General features: G+C 45.8%; 1 protein-coding gene across 4 annotated transcripts in view; it reads right to left on the reverse strand.

Annotated features, from left to right (window-relative positions):
* Positions 1-1,928: 1,928 nt before the first annotated feature.
* ANKRD6 (ankyrin repeat domain 6) overlaps positions 1,929-12,324 on the reverse strand; it is a 256,918-nt gene continuing 246,522 nt past the window's right edge. For all 4 annotated transcript variants that reach the window (XM_066358884.1, XM_066358883.1, XM_066358880.1 and 1 more), the window contains 3 exons: positions 7,686-7,799; positions 6,859-6,985; positions 1,929-4,844 (listed from right to left, as the gene is read on the reverse strand). In XM_066358884.1, the coding sequence (XP_066214981.1) occupies positions 4,240-4,844; positions 6,859-6,985; positions 7,686-7,799 (846 nt within the window). In that variant the 3' untranslated portion in view covers positions 1,929-4,239. The remainder of the gene's footprint in view (positions 4,845-6,858; positions 6,986-7,685; positions 7,800-12,324) is intronic.

Raw genomic sequence — 12,324 nt, forward strand, 5'->3', positions numbered from 1 at the left:
GTCATTTCTCCCTTTTCAGTGTGCCGTCAGTTTGGAAATTTTAAGTTCATGGCACAAGCAATGCTGTGAATATGCCTGCAGAGACAGATGACTTTCAAAAATTTGAGGACAGCAGAACATATTTACTGGTATTTGTATTATTATAGTCAGACCAGCAGACACTTGGGAGAGCCGAGAGGCAGAGACCCATACTTACCTAAATTCTTTCTTTTAGAAAATAAGTAAGGAAAATGGCAGTAAAAAGACAAAAGGAAGCACCTCACATCTTTGGGGGAAAAAAATAATTGGGATTATGTAGGATAAGATCCAAACAGGATAAAAAGTAAATAAATTGGCACTGTGTGCCAAATTAGAAATCGCCATTATCTATTTCCTTTCTTGAGTTGGGCATTTGAGAAGTTATATTAGAATTAAGTTTTTTTTTTTTTTGTATTTTTCTGAAGCTGGAAACGGGGAGAGACAGTCAGACAGACTCCTGCATGCGCCCGACCGGGATCCACCCGGCACGCCCACCAGGGGCAAAGCTCTGCCCACCAGGGGGCGATGCTCTGCCCCTCTGGGGCGTCACTCTGCCGAGACCAGAGCCACTCTAGCGCCTGGGGCAGAGGCCAAGGAGCCATCCCCAGCACCCGGGCCATCTTTGCTCCAATGGAGCCTTGGCTGCGGGAGGGGAAGAGAGAGACAGAGAGGAAGAAGGGGGGTGGGGGTGGAGAAGCAAATGGGCGCTTCTCCTATGTGCTCTGGCCGGGAATCGAACCCGGGTCCCCCCGCACGCCAGGCCGACGCTCTACCGCTGAGCCAACCGGCCAGGGCCAGAATTAAGTTTATTATTTGTTTACTGTGAAGAGTGAATCACTTTTTACCCACTCCATTTTGTATATAAAAAAGAAAAGTAAGGCCCTGGCTGGTTGGCTCAGCAGTAGAGCGTCAGCCTGGCGTGTGGATGTTCTGGGTTTGATTCCCGGCCAGGGCACACAGGAGAAGCGCCCATCTGCTTCTCCACCCCTCCCCCTCTCCTTCCTCTCCGTCTCTCTCTTCCCCTCCCGCAGCCAAGGCTCCATTGGAGCAAAGTTGGCCCGGGTGCTGAGGATGGCTCTGTGGCCTCCGCCTCAGGCGCTAGAATGGCTCTGGTTACAGTGGAGCATCGTCCCCTGGTGGGCATGCCAGGTGGATCCCGGTAGGGCACATGCGGGAGTCTGACACTCTGCTTCCCTCCCCCCTTCTCACTTCAGAAAAATACAAAAAATAAAGTGCTTTACTGTACTGTCATGCCTTTGTGTTAATTTAAATGAATATATTCACATTTATAGTCATGATATTATACTTAATGTTAGAAAATAATATTTGTCCTTAAAATTACAAAATACATTTTAAATGTTTTTTCTTATTAATAAAATGTAGTCTAAAAGGCCATTAGCTTTTTAAAACTGGTTTGACTTGTAAATCTTAGTCGATTGGCTTTTATATCACAGGAAGAACTACACTTAGCTTTTGGGAAAATTTGTCTTCGCCCATATAGAGTTACAAGTAATGTTATTCTTTGTTCAGTATTTCCCAAAAGGTCAACAGTTTAAACATTTAAGTTTGCACTGAGAAATCTCCATGTTACAACATGGTTATTTTTTAATGTAGTTCACCTGATTACTTTAAAGCAAATGTATTTAATTACACTTTTATGGAAATACGGTGAACTGTGGCTGGGTGAAGGCACTCTTTCAGGAACCATGAAATTTGGTTAGCCACACCAATGAAAATGTAGGCCACACCCAGTGGTCACACTTTCACGTTTTAAATGAGAAATTTAGTATCCATTGTGTTGAGAACCAAGTCTAATGCTTGGGAGAGACACAAATTTGAGGTGATAAAAACATTAAGTAGAAGACAACATAGTGCTCAAGTATCAATGATCGACTGAAAAAAAGAAAGTATAACATGAAAACATCGCTTCCTTTATTTTAGGCTCCCAGAGTCAAAAGGACGATTAGAACTAATATTCATTCTATCAACAGATATTTACTCAAATGCAATAATGCACTAACAGAAACAACAGCATACACTACTTACAACTTCTATGTATTTCACTCCCCTTACCCCACAGCTACGGAAAGTTCCAGCCTCAGTCTGAAACATGGCCTACACGACAGGCTATCAATTGTGAATAGTTCTGCTTCTTTGGAAAAGTACTATTCAATATTATGGAATTTGCTCATTTTAGCAGATAGCACAAGGGAAATATGAGGAAAAATATGCATCGGACCCACCGTTGAGTTTTTGATAAGGAACAAAAACAGACCAAAGGTAGTTGTTAGAAAAGCCGTTGCACTGGTCTTGAGGTGTTGCCATCTCCGGGTTAGAAGGCTGACTGACCCTGTTCTATCTCCTCGCCTCTACCATTAGGTTTTCCCATATTTCAGAGACGAGATCTGTGTAATTTCCAGATGGTACACTGGATCTTTCTCATTCCTCCCTAGTCTCTTCCTTAACTGTGAGTTGGACATAAAGATCCAGTTCACAATAATAAGCTAGCTGCCTGCTTCTGGTGGGTAGGGGTTACATAATCAAAATATATTCCCCCCAAACATTCTGTGATCTGAAGTTACCAGCTAGCTCTACAGTTCTGTGATTCTGCCTTAGGAACACAAAAGGAGGAAAGTACCTTTACAGTTAGCAATCCAGAGTCTGGGGAAGAACCGCCTACCTACATAGTAGTTGAGGAACAAGACAAGCTTACAAACATGAAAATAAGCTTGAAAGCATCAAATTAATTCCCTATCCAGGTTCTATAATACTGACAGACATCTGCTTTTACGGGGAATGTCTAGATCCATAGATGTCACTATTAAGAAAAACAGAAACAACTGTGAGTTTTGGCAGGCAAAAAAGTGAAAGGACTAAAAGCATACTTTGTTTTCCTGGATATTTCCAGGTCAAGAATTCATTCCTTTGGCTCAGTAACAATTTTATTCAAAATTACAGAGACAACAGTTACTCAGTTCCTGTGTTTAGCAAAATAGACCTGAAGTTCCTATGCATAATTAAATTCAAAGATTCAACACACCCCAGCTACTTTAATAACTCTATAGAGCAGAGTAAAATCTTAGAGCTCTGTGAAGCTGGGGAATGCTGTGGTCTAAATCAAAGTATTGAATTATTTACCTTAACATAGTCACTGCAAAGCAGTAGGAAAGCTTTCCAGGTTTTTAATGACAGAACTCAATTAAAAATGAATAATTTCAAGAAATATCCTTATTTCTTTAGAAAATACAGAAGAGTAATCTCAAATTCAGAAAGGTACTCTGAGGTAAGTGGGATTGATTGTGAACAGGTTATGGAAGTTTCAGGCAATCGTTCCATGAATTTATTTTTTCATTAGTCTACATTATACACCACAAAGATGGATTGTAGTATACTCCTGTATTTTGGCTGAAAATAACAGAAACCATGATCAAATGATTTGAACCTTTCTCATTTGAGTTCATTATTAACAAACATTCCCAGTGCTATGATCCAATTACTCAGTAGTATTAAATAAACTTTAACTTTTTTAAACATTTTCTTTTAAATGATACTGGATCTGGCGACATCATGAAAATCTCTTTCTCCTGAAACTCTGTTTGGTAAGTTTTCACCTGGTTAAAATGTCAGCATTTTGAGAATCACACACTTGAGAGGCTCGAGCGCGTGCTGGTTACAGCTCTTCCCCACGGCACTTGTCTAGGCACAGCAGGTGTGTTTATGTGAACGACTACTTGATTTCACTGTACAAGGGAGTAACTTTTTTTCTTGCTTTTGATTTATATTATTTTGTACACCTGAACTTTAGGGTGTAGGCTTATACATCATTCAGTTTCTTAGTGACTCACACTTAATCGGAGCTTTTGAACTTCAGATGAACCTGGAATAAGGTTTTAAATTTGTAAGGAAACCTGAAATTAAGCAAGCTTTCCCCGGTTTCAGTTTAATTGTTGAAATCTTCATAACTTCAGAGCATAGGAAACGGTGTGTCTGGCACATTTTAGAAATGAGTGACTTTGTTAAAGGCCAGTCTGCTATGTGCACAACACTCGACGCCCTGGTCACAGCCATCCGCTGCTCGCAACCCGGAATCCTCAGGAATCCTTTCTCGTGACACTCCCTAGGTCCGGGTTTTCCTTCTGCACGCAACCCGGAATCCTCAGGAATCCTTTCCCGTGCCACTCCCCAGGTCCGGGTTTTCCTTCTGCACGCAACCCGGAATCCTCAGGAACCCTTTCCCGGGCCACTCCCCAGGTCCGGGTTTTCCTTCTGCAACTTAGTCCTTAGTTTAGCAAGTTCCTCTTCCAGACTTTTAATGTGTTCCTTCAGGGTGGCCTTGTCTTGCTGGGCTTTCTGACTAGCTTGGCTCCGGGCTTCTTCAATTTTTCTTTCATACCACTTTTCCATCTGGGTAGCCACAGCCTCGAAGAAATACTGCGTAATCTCCAGAGCTTGGGAAGTGTCTCGGACGTGAGAGGGAGGCTGCTCGCTGCCCGTGGCCGGTGGAGGCTGCCCGCAGGCGCTGCTGGGTGCCGGCTGCGGGGCTCGATGCCTTGTCTGCCCGCTTTTCCCAGACTTCTTGGTTTGGGTGCCCCTGTCGACACAGGGCCCAGCCTGCTGATCACATCTGGCTGCCTCTTTCAAGGGCAGCAGGGCGGTCTGGACCTTGACGTGCCTCAGCCGGGAGCCCGTGCAGTCTGAGGAAGACAGCTCCTGCTGCAGTCTGTGGGCAGCCGTGGAGCCGAGGGCCTTTTCCTTGGGCCTCACCACCTGAGGGGAACTGTCAGAAGCTGCTGCTGGACCTGCGGTCACCACTGACTGCTCCACACCTGGTTGTGAGAGGAAAACACAAGTCAGAGCAAATCCACAGTCACACAGCTGGAGGAGAGAGCATGTGAGTCCCGAGAACCTTGTAAAGCGCCAGTCTCACCCATCACCAAGCACAGTGTGTACCTAGCCCTCCACCCTTCCTTCCGCTTTTCTCCTGATTACCGCTTTGGTTTGTCAGGGATTCCAGGGATATGTGTTAGCAGTGCTGGTGGCACCTAAGCCAGAAAAGTTGCTGGCCTTTCCTTTAGCCTGTTTCCAACTAGCCTAGAAGGTTCCAGGTACCATGTCCTGATTGCCAAGGATGGCATAGCTCACCAGGTGTCTCACACAGACTGGGCATTTAGGGATGAGGGTGTACATCCTCATGCTCTGACTTGTGGGCCCTTCCCACACCACAGCCCAGCCTCTGGCTCCTTGACCTAAGCTCCAGTTCGGAAAGGGGTCCTATTCCCCATCCTGAGAGCTCCAGGCCAAGCTCTGTAACTAGTCCTAGCATGAAAAATTTGCCAAGGATTTTCCCCATTGTATGTGCATCAAAAGGATAAAACCATAGTTCCAGAGATGGTCTGTGGTAACATAAAACACTTGACATATCAAAACCCCACCATGGAAGCCTAATGACTAAGTTATCTGACTGTTCTCACAATTATCAACGAGGGTAGCCACTGTGGGTAACGTAAAGCTGCTTCGCTGGAGGCATCTCTCATCTAGCAGTTGAGGCAGCTTCAATATAGGAAGTATGCTTAAGAAGCTTTTACAGCCTGATCAGGCGGTGGCGCAGTGGATACAGCGTCGGACTAGGATGCAGAAGGACCCAGTTCGAGACCCCGAGGTCGCTAGCTTGAGCGCAGGCTCATCTGGTTTGAGCAAAGGTCACCAGCTTGGACCCAAGGTCACTGGCTCGAGCAAGGGGTTACTCGGTCTGCTGAAGGCCCGCGGTCAAGGCACAAATGAGAAAGCAATCAATGAATAACTAAAGTGTACAAAAACTAATGATTGATGCTTCTCATCTCTCTCTGTTCTGTCCCTATCTATCCCTCTCTCTGACTCTCTCTCTGTCTCTGTAAAAAAAAAAAAAAAAAAAAAAAGAAGAAGAAGAAGCTTTTTCAGCCTGAGTTGTGGTGGCACAGTGGATAAAGCATTGATCTGGGAACACTGAGGTCACCAGTTCAAAACCCAGAGCTTGCCTGGTCAAGGCACATATGGGAGTTGATGCTTCCTTCTCCTCCCCCCTTCTCTCTGTCTCTCTCTCTCATCTCTTTCTAAAAATGAATAAATAAAAATCTAAAAAAAAAATTAAAAAGAAAAAGCTTTTATAGAGTGAGTTGAAGGTAAAAGACCAATCACAGAGGAGAAAGTGCAAAGACACAGGGGCAAAGGACATGTTATTCATCACCTCTCATCTTCAGGGTCCACTCTAACACCATCAACAATGTGCCCTGGTCAGTTGGTTCAGTGGTACAGCACTGACCCGGCATGGCGATTCCCGATCAGAGCACGCAGGAGAAGCGATCATCTGCTTCTCCACCCCTCCCCTTCTCCTTTCTCTCTACATCTCTCTTCTCTCGCAGCCATACCTCAGTTGGAATGAGCTGGCCCTGGGTGCTGAGGATGGCTCCATGGCCTTGCCTCAAGGCACTAAAAATAGTTTGGTTGCTGAGCAACAGAGCAACAGCACCAGATGGGCAAAGCAGCACCTGGTAGAAGGCTTGCCAGGTAGATCCCTGTTGGAATGCAAGTGAGAGTCTGTCTCTCTACCTCTCTGCTTCACACTTAAAAAAAGAAAAGTAAATAAAAAAAATAAAACAATGCACCTGAAGCACTGCTATCAACGATCCAAACAATTCTTTAATTCCTTCATTCAAATACTTTCGAAGCAAAACAAAAGTTAAAGTTGACTCTGCAATCCAGTTCACCCCCAGCCCTATCATACGGGCCACCCTCGGATGCAGGAGAGAACAGACTCAGGAGGTGCACTCTGTGGATGGAATGGCTCTCTCTGCATGGGGTTACCTGTAGAGGACTCGCAAGTTGATGGTGCCGATTTAGCCCTAGAGGCCCTAGAATCTCCAGAAAGCTTCAGTTCCAGATTCTGAATCTTTAACATGCACCAGGTTTTTAATTCATCCACCAAGGACATCTAAAAAGCACAATAAATAACCAGTTGAGTGTAACACATGGTTTCTCCCTTAAAAAGCATCAGAGGTGGACTTTTAATTATGACAGTTGAGGATACTATCTTGATAAGCCCAAAAGTTGTGGACAACCCATCCTCCCACGGGCCACACACTCTTTTCTGCTTGCCCTCTATAGACCAGTATTCCCCTAACACCCAGATGGATACCGTCTATAATTGTCATTAAGTGACTGACAGCTACCTACAATTCAGACACCCAAAGCTTGCCAAGTCCTCCCAACTAAGCATTTCCACCTGCTTAGGAGCATCCACTCTCAGACACCCACAAGTACTCCTTTTATGTTGGTCATCTTGGGTCGACCACACACACTCTGAGGGCAGGAACCAAATCTTGTTCACCAGAGTAACGGCCCAATAAATACACAACACAGAAATGATTTCTGTGCAGACGTCCCATTTTCCCCGACATGTTCGATAGACTCATCCCCACCTGTTGCCAGCATATTCAGGAACAAGCATGAACTGAACTACAGGTTCTTTCCTACTAACTTCATTTCAGAGTTATGCAAATGACATGTTACGTAATGCAAACACTTTTAGGAGACCGCAGCCTCGAAGTTTTCAATCATAAGTCTCAGCCTTTTAATTCCAGGGAGAAGTGTGGTGGATCACCGGGCGAGGACTCACAGCTACCAGTCTTCACCTGTCGTTTCTCGCCCTCGTGCCTCTCCGCGTCTGAGTGCTGCTGCAGGCGGGTCAGGCACTCCGTCCTCTCTGCTGAGAGCCGCTCGACCATCAGCTTGTCCAGAACACGCATCTAGGGATCAATGGGCAAAGAGCGCATGACTGAGATGACTTAAGGATGGACTTCTGAGGAGGGGTCTGGGATACGGGACGCCACACAGGGACCAGAGAGCAGCAGGCAGACCTTCACCACACATTCTATTTTCATACAGTGTGCATCGAACACTCGTGTTTCAGGATCCCAAGCAGGATATCTTTTCCTCACTGGTTAAAGTCTCTAAGGCAGGGGTCTCAAACTCAACTCAGCATGTGGGCCGCAGAGCAAGATCACAGCCGTTTGGCGGGCCGCACTAGGTCTACAAAAGGCAACTGTTACACAACACTTTTCTCACTGCAGTTGAAAACAAAAAAAAAATCAGTACAATAAGTACAATCGTACATGCAGTTTACTCAGTGTCACAAAACGACCAGAAACTGTAGTTCGCATCACAACTGCTGTTAACTAAGCTAATATCTAGCTAGGATGCTAGAGAAATGAAAAATACAAGTAGGCCCCTAGGCTTACTTAATTTTATCCAAAATATTTTGAACTTCGTGGATTAGTCTGCGGGCCGCACAAAATTGTTCGGCGGGCCACATGCGGCCTGCGGGCCGCGAGTTTGAGACCCCTGCTCTAAGGGATTGAAGAGCCTATGAATAAACAGTAAACATAGAACTTGAGCCAATGCAGACATTGTAGGTAAAAAGAGAAATTTTATAGGTCTCAAGAGCAGTCAAGTATGAGTCATTTGCCCCCTTTGAAATGTTACTGGCTGCCCAAGAGGTATTAAAAGAAACCGAGTACTCGGCGTTTATCTGGCTTTCCCAGAGAACAGCCCTCGGGTGCTCCATTAAAAGTAGTCACAACAGGATTCTGAGATGGCAATGGAGTAGGAGGACGTTCCAACTGCCACCTCCCAGGACCAAACTGGATTACAACTTAATATAAGAACAATCATCTTGAAAAACCAACTTTGGATTAAACGAAGAGGAGCCTATAACCAAGGATCACAGAAGAAGCCACACCAAGACTGGTAGGAAGGGTGGAAACGCGGAGAGGGCTGCCCGGCTCCCAGCAGTGAGCGGCAGCTAAGGGTCTGGAGGGGCTCTCACTGTGGAGAGGGTCGCCCTGAGGGGGAGGGTCCTACGCCCCAGGCCGGGAGCCCCAGCCTAGAGCCCCAGAGCCTAGAAAAGGCGACCTCAAAGCATTTGACTATGAAAAGAGTTGGGATTTGTATCTGTGAGAAAGAGACGGAGCTCTCAGAGATGCAGGCTCCATCTTAAAGGGCCAGCACAGATAGTCTCATTTACGGCCACATGCCTGGGGCTCTGGTGGCAGGGGTGGGGGTAGGAGTGGGGGTATTGACAAAACTACAGTTGCATGAGGCAACTGTGAAGTTGGTGGCCCAGAGAGAGACAATGTGGGGGACAGCCACCAGAACCCCTGTGCTGAGTCATTCTCCAATACTGCAGTTGTCATCTTTCTTTTATGAAGCAGTCGCTCCCACACAGCATCAGCCTGGGGGAAAGCCACTGGCCACCCTTGGGAATCTCTCCTGCCCTACCCTATGGAGGCTGGGTCATTCTGATAAGTGAGCCAGGAAGCAAGGGGTGTGTCAGGGACTCAGTTTTCTGGCATTGAGGTTGGAGCTTTCCTACACACTCTCCTGAGCCTATGACTGATGCTTCTACCTCACGGGAGACTCAATAGAAACTGCCCAGACTGTGGGCAGACCACATCTCTGGATCTCAGAGGCCACACCCTACTGAAGTCTGTGAAAAAAGTCTGGACAGACTGACACCTGGGGGCTAAGGGGTGGGAGCTACACCCACCACCCTTCTTAATCCCTGAATTGCCCTAGGCTCTAGACTATAACAGAGGTTTTTTCAGTGGCCAGCCCAACAAGCAGCCAGCAGACAGAGGCTACAGGAGGCAGAGCTCAGGGAACTTTAATCTTTTGCTGACCTTCCCCAAGGGCCACTGTGGATAAAAGCCAGCCTAGGTGTGTAGCTTAGGTATGGTATTTCAATGTGCACCCAGCCCCAGCAAAGGCAGCCACAAACTCTGAATTGCTTGTAGCTCCAAGAAAGTTGCTGAGGGCCAGTCACAGGCAGTGTTCCCCACTGGTCTGCACTAGGTTCCCTCCAGGGAGGCCCAGGGCTGGCATATCCAGTGGCTAGCTGTGGAGAGCACTGGTTCAGGACCTAATGACCCTTACTGATGGTGTATTGCAACAGAGGGATCATTGGACACCAGGTCCAGCTGAGGCGAGTTCTGCTTTCTGTGATCAGCACCTACAGAATGGCTCATGTGCAATGGACAGAGTAGAGCTCCCCAGTCAGCCAGCCTGGGTTCTGGATATCATGCCCCATGGGGCGAGATTCCACAGGGGGATGGGAGAGAGGTTTGGGACACAGACATTCAAGGTGAGGGTTCCCTCGAGACTACTGTTTGGTTCAGTCGAGGGACTTAGCCACTTTCTGGAGGTGGCACAATCAGCACCCTGGGAGGACTATCTCAGTCTTCCTCCCTGAGACCAGGGGCTCCCCAGCTGGAAGAACTTCTGCAGAGGGGACTGTTGGCCCCACCCAATCTGAACCTGCTGCTCACATTGCTAGGGAGAAATAGAATTGGAGTATCCATCAGTGTCTGAGGGATTAGGCTCTGCAGTAGGGGCCACTTTCACTGTACTGAGATCTGACCAAGAGAGCCCTAAAGTAGGGGGTCCCACTAACGTATTCCCAACCTCAGCTGCCCTAACTCACTAAGCTTGCAATCCCTGCAAAGGGGTTGGTGGGGTGAGGCCAGTCTGAGCCCACACTACTTCTTGTGGAAAGACCAGTCATCTACAAGAGGAGGTGGAGCAACTGAAAACATGGAGACAAATCTTACTGAACTTGAGTCTTTAATGGAGCTGCTGTCATCTCTAAGCAGGAAGAAGCTGATCTTTATACACAGGTTGGCCCCTCCCATACTTCCCAGGCACAGAAAACAAAGACACAGTGAACAGAGTAGTAGCTTGAGACATGTAGCCGATGGCGGGTTATAAGCAATGGCTGATGCCAACCCAAGAAGACCCAGAACACAACCAGTAGTGGGTAGCAGACTGCACCAATGCTAGACTCAGCTAGCTACACAAGCAGCACAACCAAAGGAGGAGTCCAGCAGGCACTAGACACAGCAAAGAATAAATATGCCCAAAAGGACAGACATTACACAGTGTCTAATACACATGATCAAGGTAGACTCAGCCAGCCTGAAGGGATAACACCACACACAAAAAAACCAACTGTATTCAATACTCACATACAACAAGGGGATAAAAATTACCCTCAAAAAGTATTCCTAGAGCAAGGAACTCAGGTGTCCTGGAAGTCAGTACCACTGAGCCCATCTTCCTCATAAAGACGTCATAACAAATTTCAAAGTCAGAGCAGAGCTACCTAATACACAGACAAAATGAGCAGACAAAGAAATATGATCTAAATGAAACAACAAGAGAAATCCCCAGATAAAGAACTAAATGAAATGGAAGTAACCAAACTACCAGATGTTGAGTTTTCAATAATGGTTATTAGAATGCTCAAGGATCTTAGAGCAACACTGAATGAATGACCACAATGAGAACTTAAACAAAGAGATAGTAAGCATCAAAAATGACACAAATTATAAAAAAGTACCAGTCAGAAATAAAAAATACAATATCAGAAATGAAGACTGCACTTGAAGGAATCAACAGCAGCTGGATGAAGCAGAAAACTGAATCAGCAATTTAGAGGACAGGCTAAATGAAAGCCCAAAAGCAGAGCAGCAAAAAGAAAAGCAGCTAAAAAAAACTGAGGAAACTCTAAGAGAGCTCTGTGACAACATGAAGAGAAACAACATCTGCATCATAGGGTTACCTGAAGGAGAAGAGAAGAAACAAGGGATAGGGAACTTGTTTAAAGAAATCATAGCTGAAAATTTCCCTAAATTGATGAAGGAAAAGTCACACAAATTCAAGAGTACCTTTAAAGGTTAACCCAAGGAGGCCTACACCAAGACACACAATAATTAAAGTGCCAAAATTAAGAGAAAAAGAAAGAATACTAAAAGCTGCAAGAGAAAGCAGATAATTACCTATAGAGGAGCCCCAATAAGGATGACATCTGACTTCTCTACAGAAACACTTGAGGTCAAAAGGGATTGGCAAGAAATACAGTGTGTCCATAGAGTCATGGTGCACTTTTGACTGGTAACAGGAAAGCAACAAAAGATGATAGAAATGTGAAATCTGCACCAAATAAAAGGAAAACTCTCCCAGTTTCATACCTATTCAATGCAGTTCGATGTGGGCTCCATTTGTTGCCCTACACACATCCAAATGATAGTGAAGTTCTTGCCACACACGGGTAAGGACGTCTGGTGTAACAGTAAATAACGTCTGTGATTCTGTTTTAAGTGATTAATGTCATGGCGCTTCATTATAAACGTGTTGATATTCACGTTGCACTTTGGTCATGGATTCGAATTTAGCGAGCCACAGAACACACTGAACTTTCCTCTGTACCATCCATAT

Source organism: Saccopteryx leptura, chromosome 1, assembly GCF_036850995.1.
Source record: "Saccopteryx leptura isolate mSacLep1 chromosome 1, mSacLep1_pri_phased_curated, whole genome shotgun sequence".
In the NCBI taxonomy this organism is placed as follows: Eukaryota; Metazoa; Chordata; class Mammalia; order Chiroptera; family Emballonuridae; genus Saccopteryx; species Saccopteryx leptura.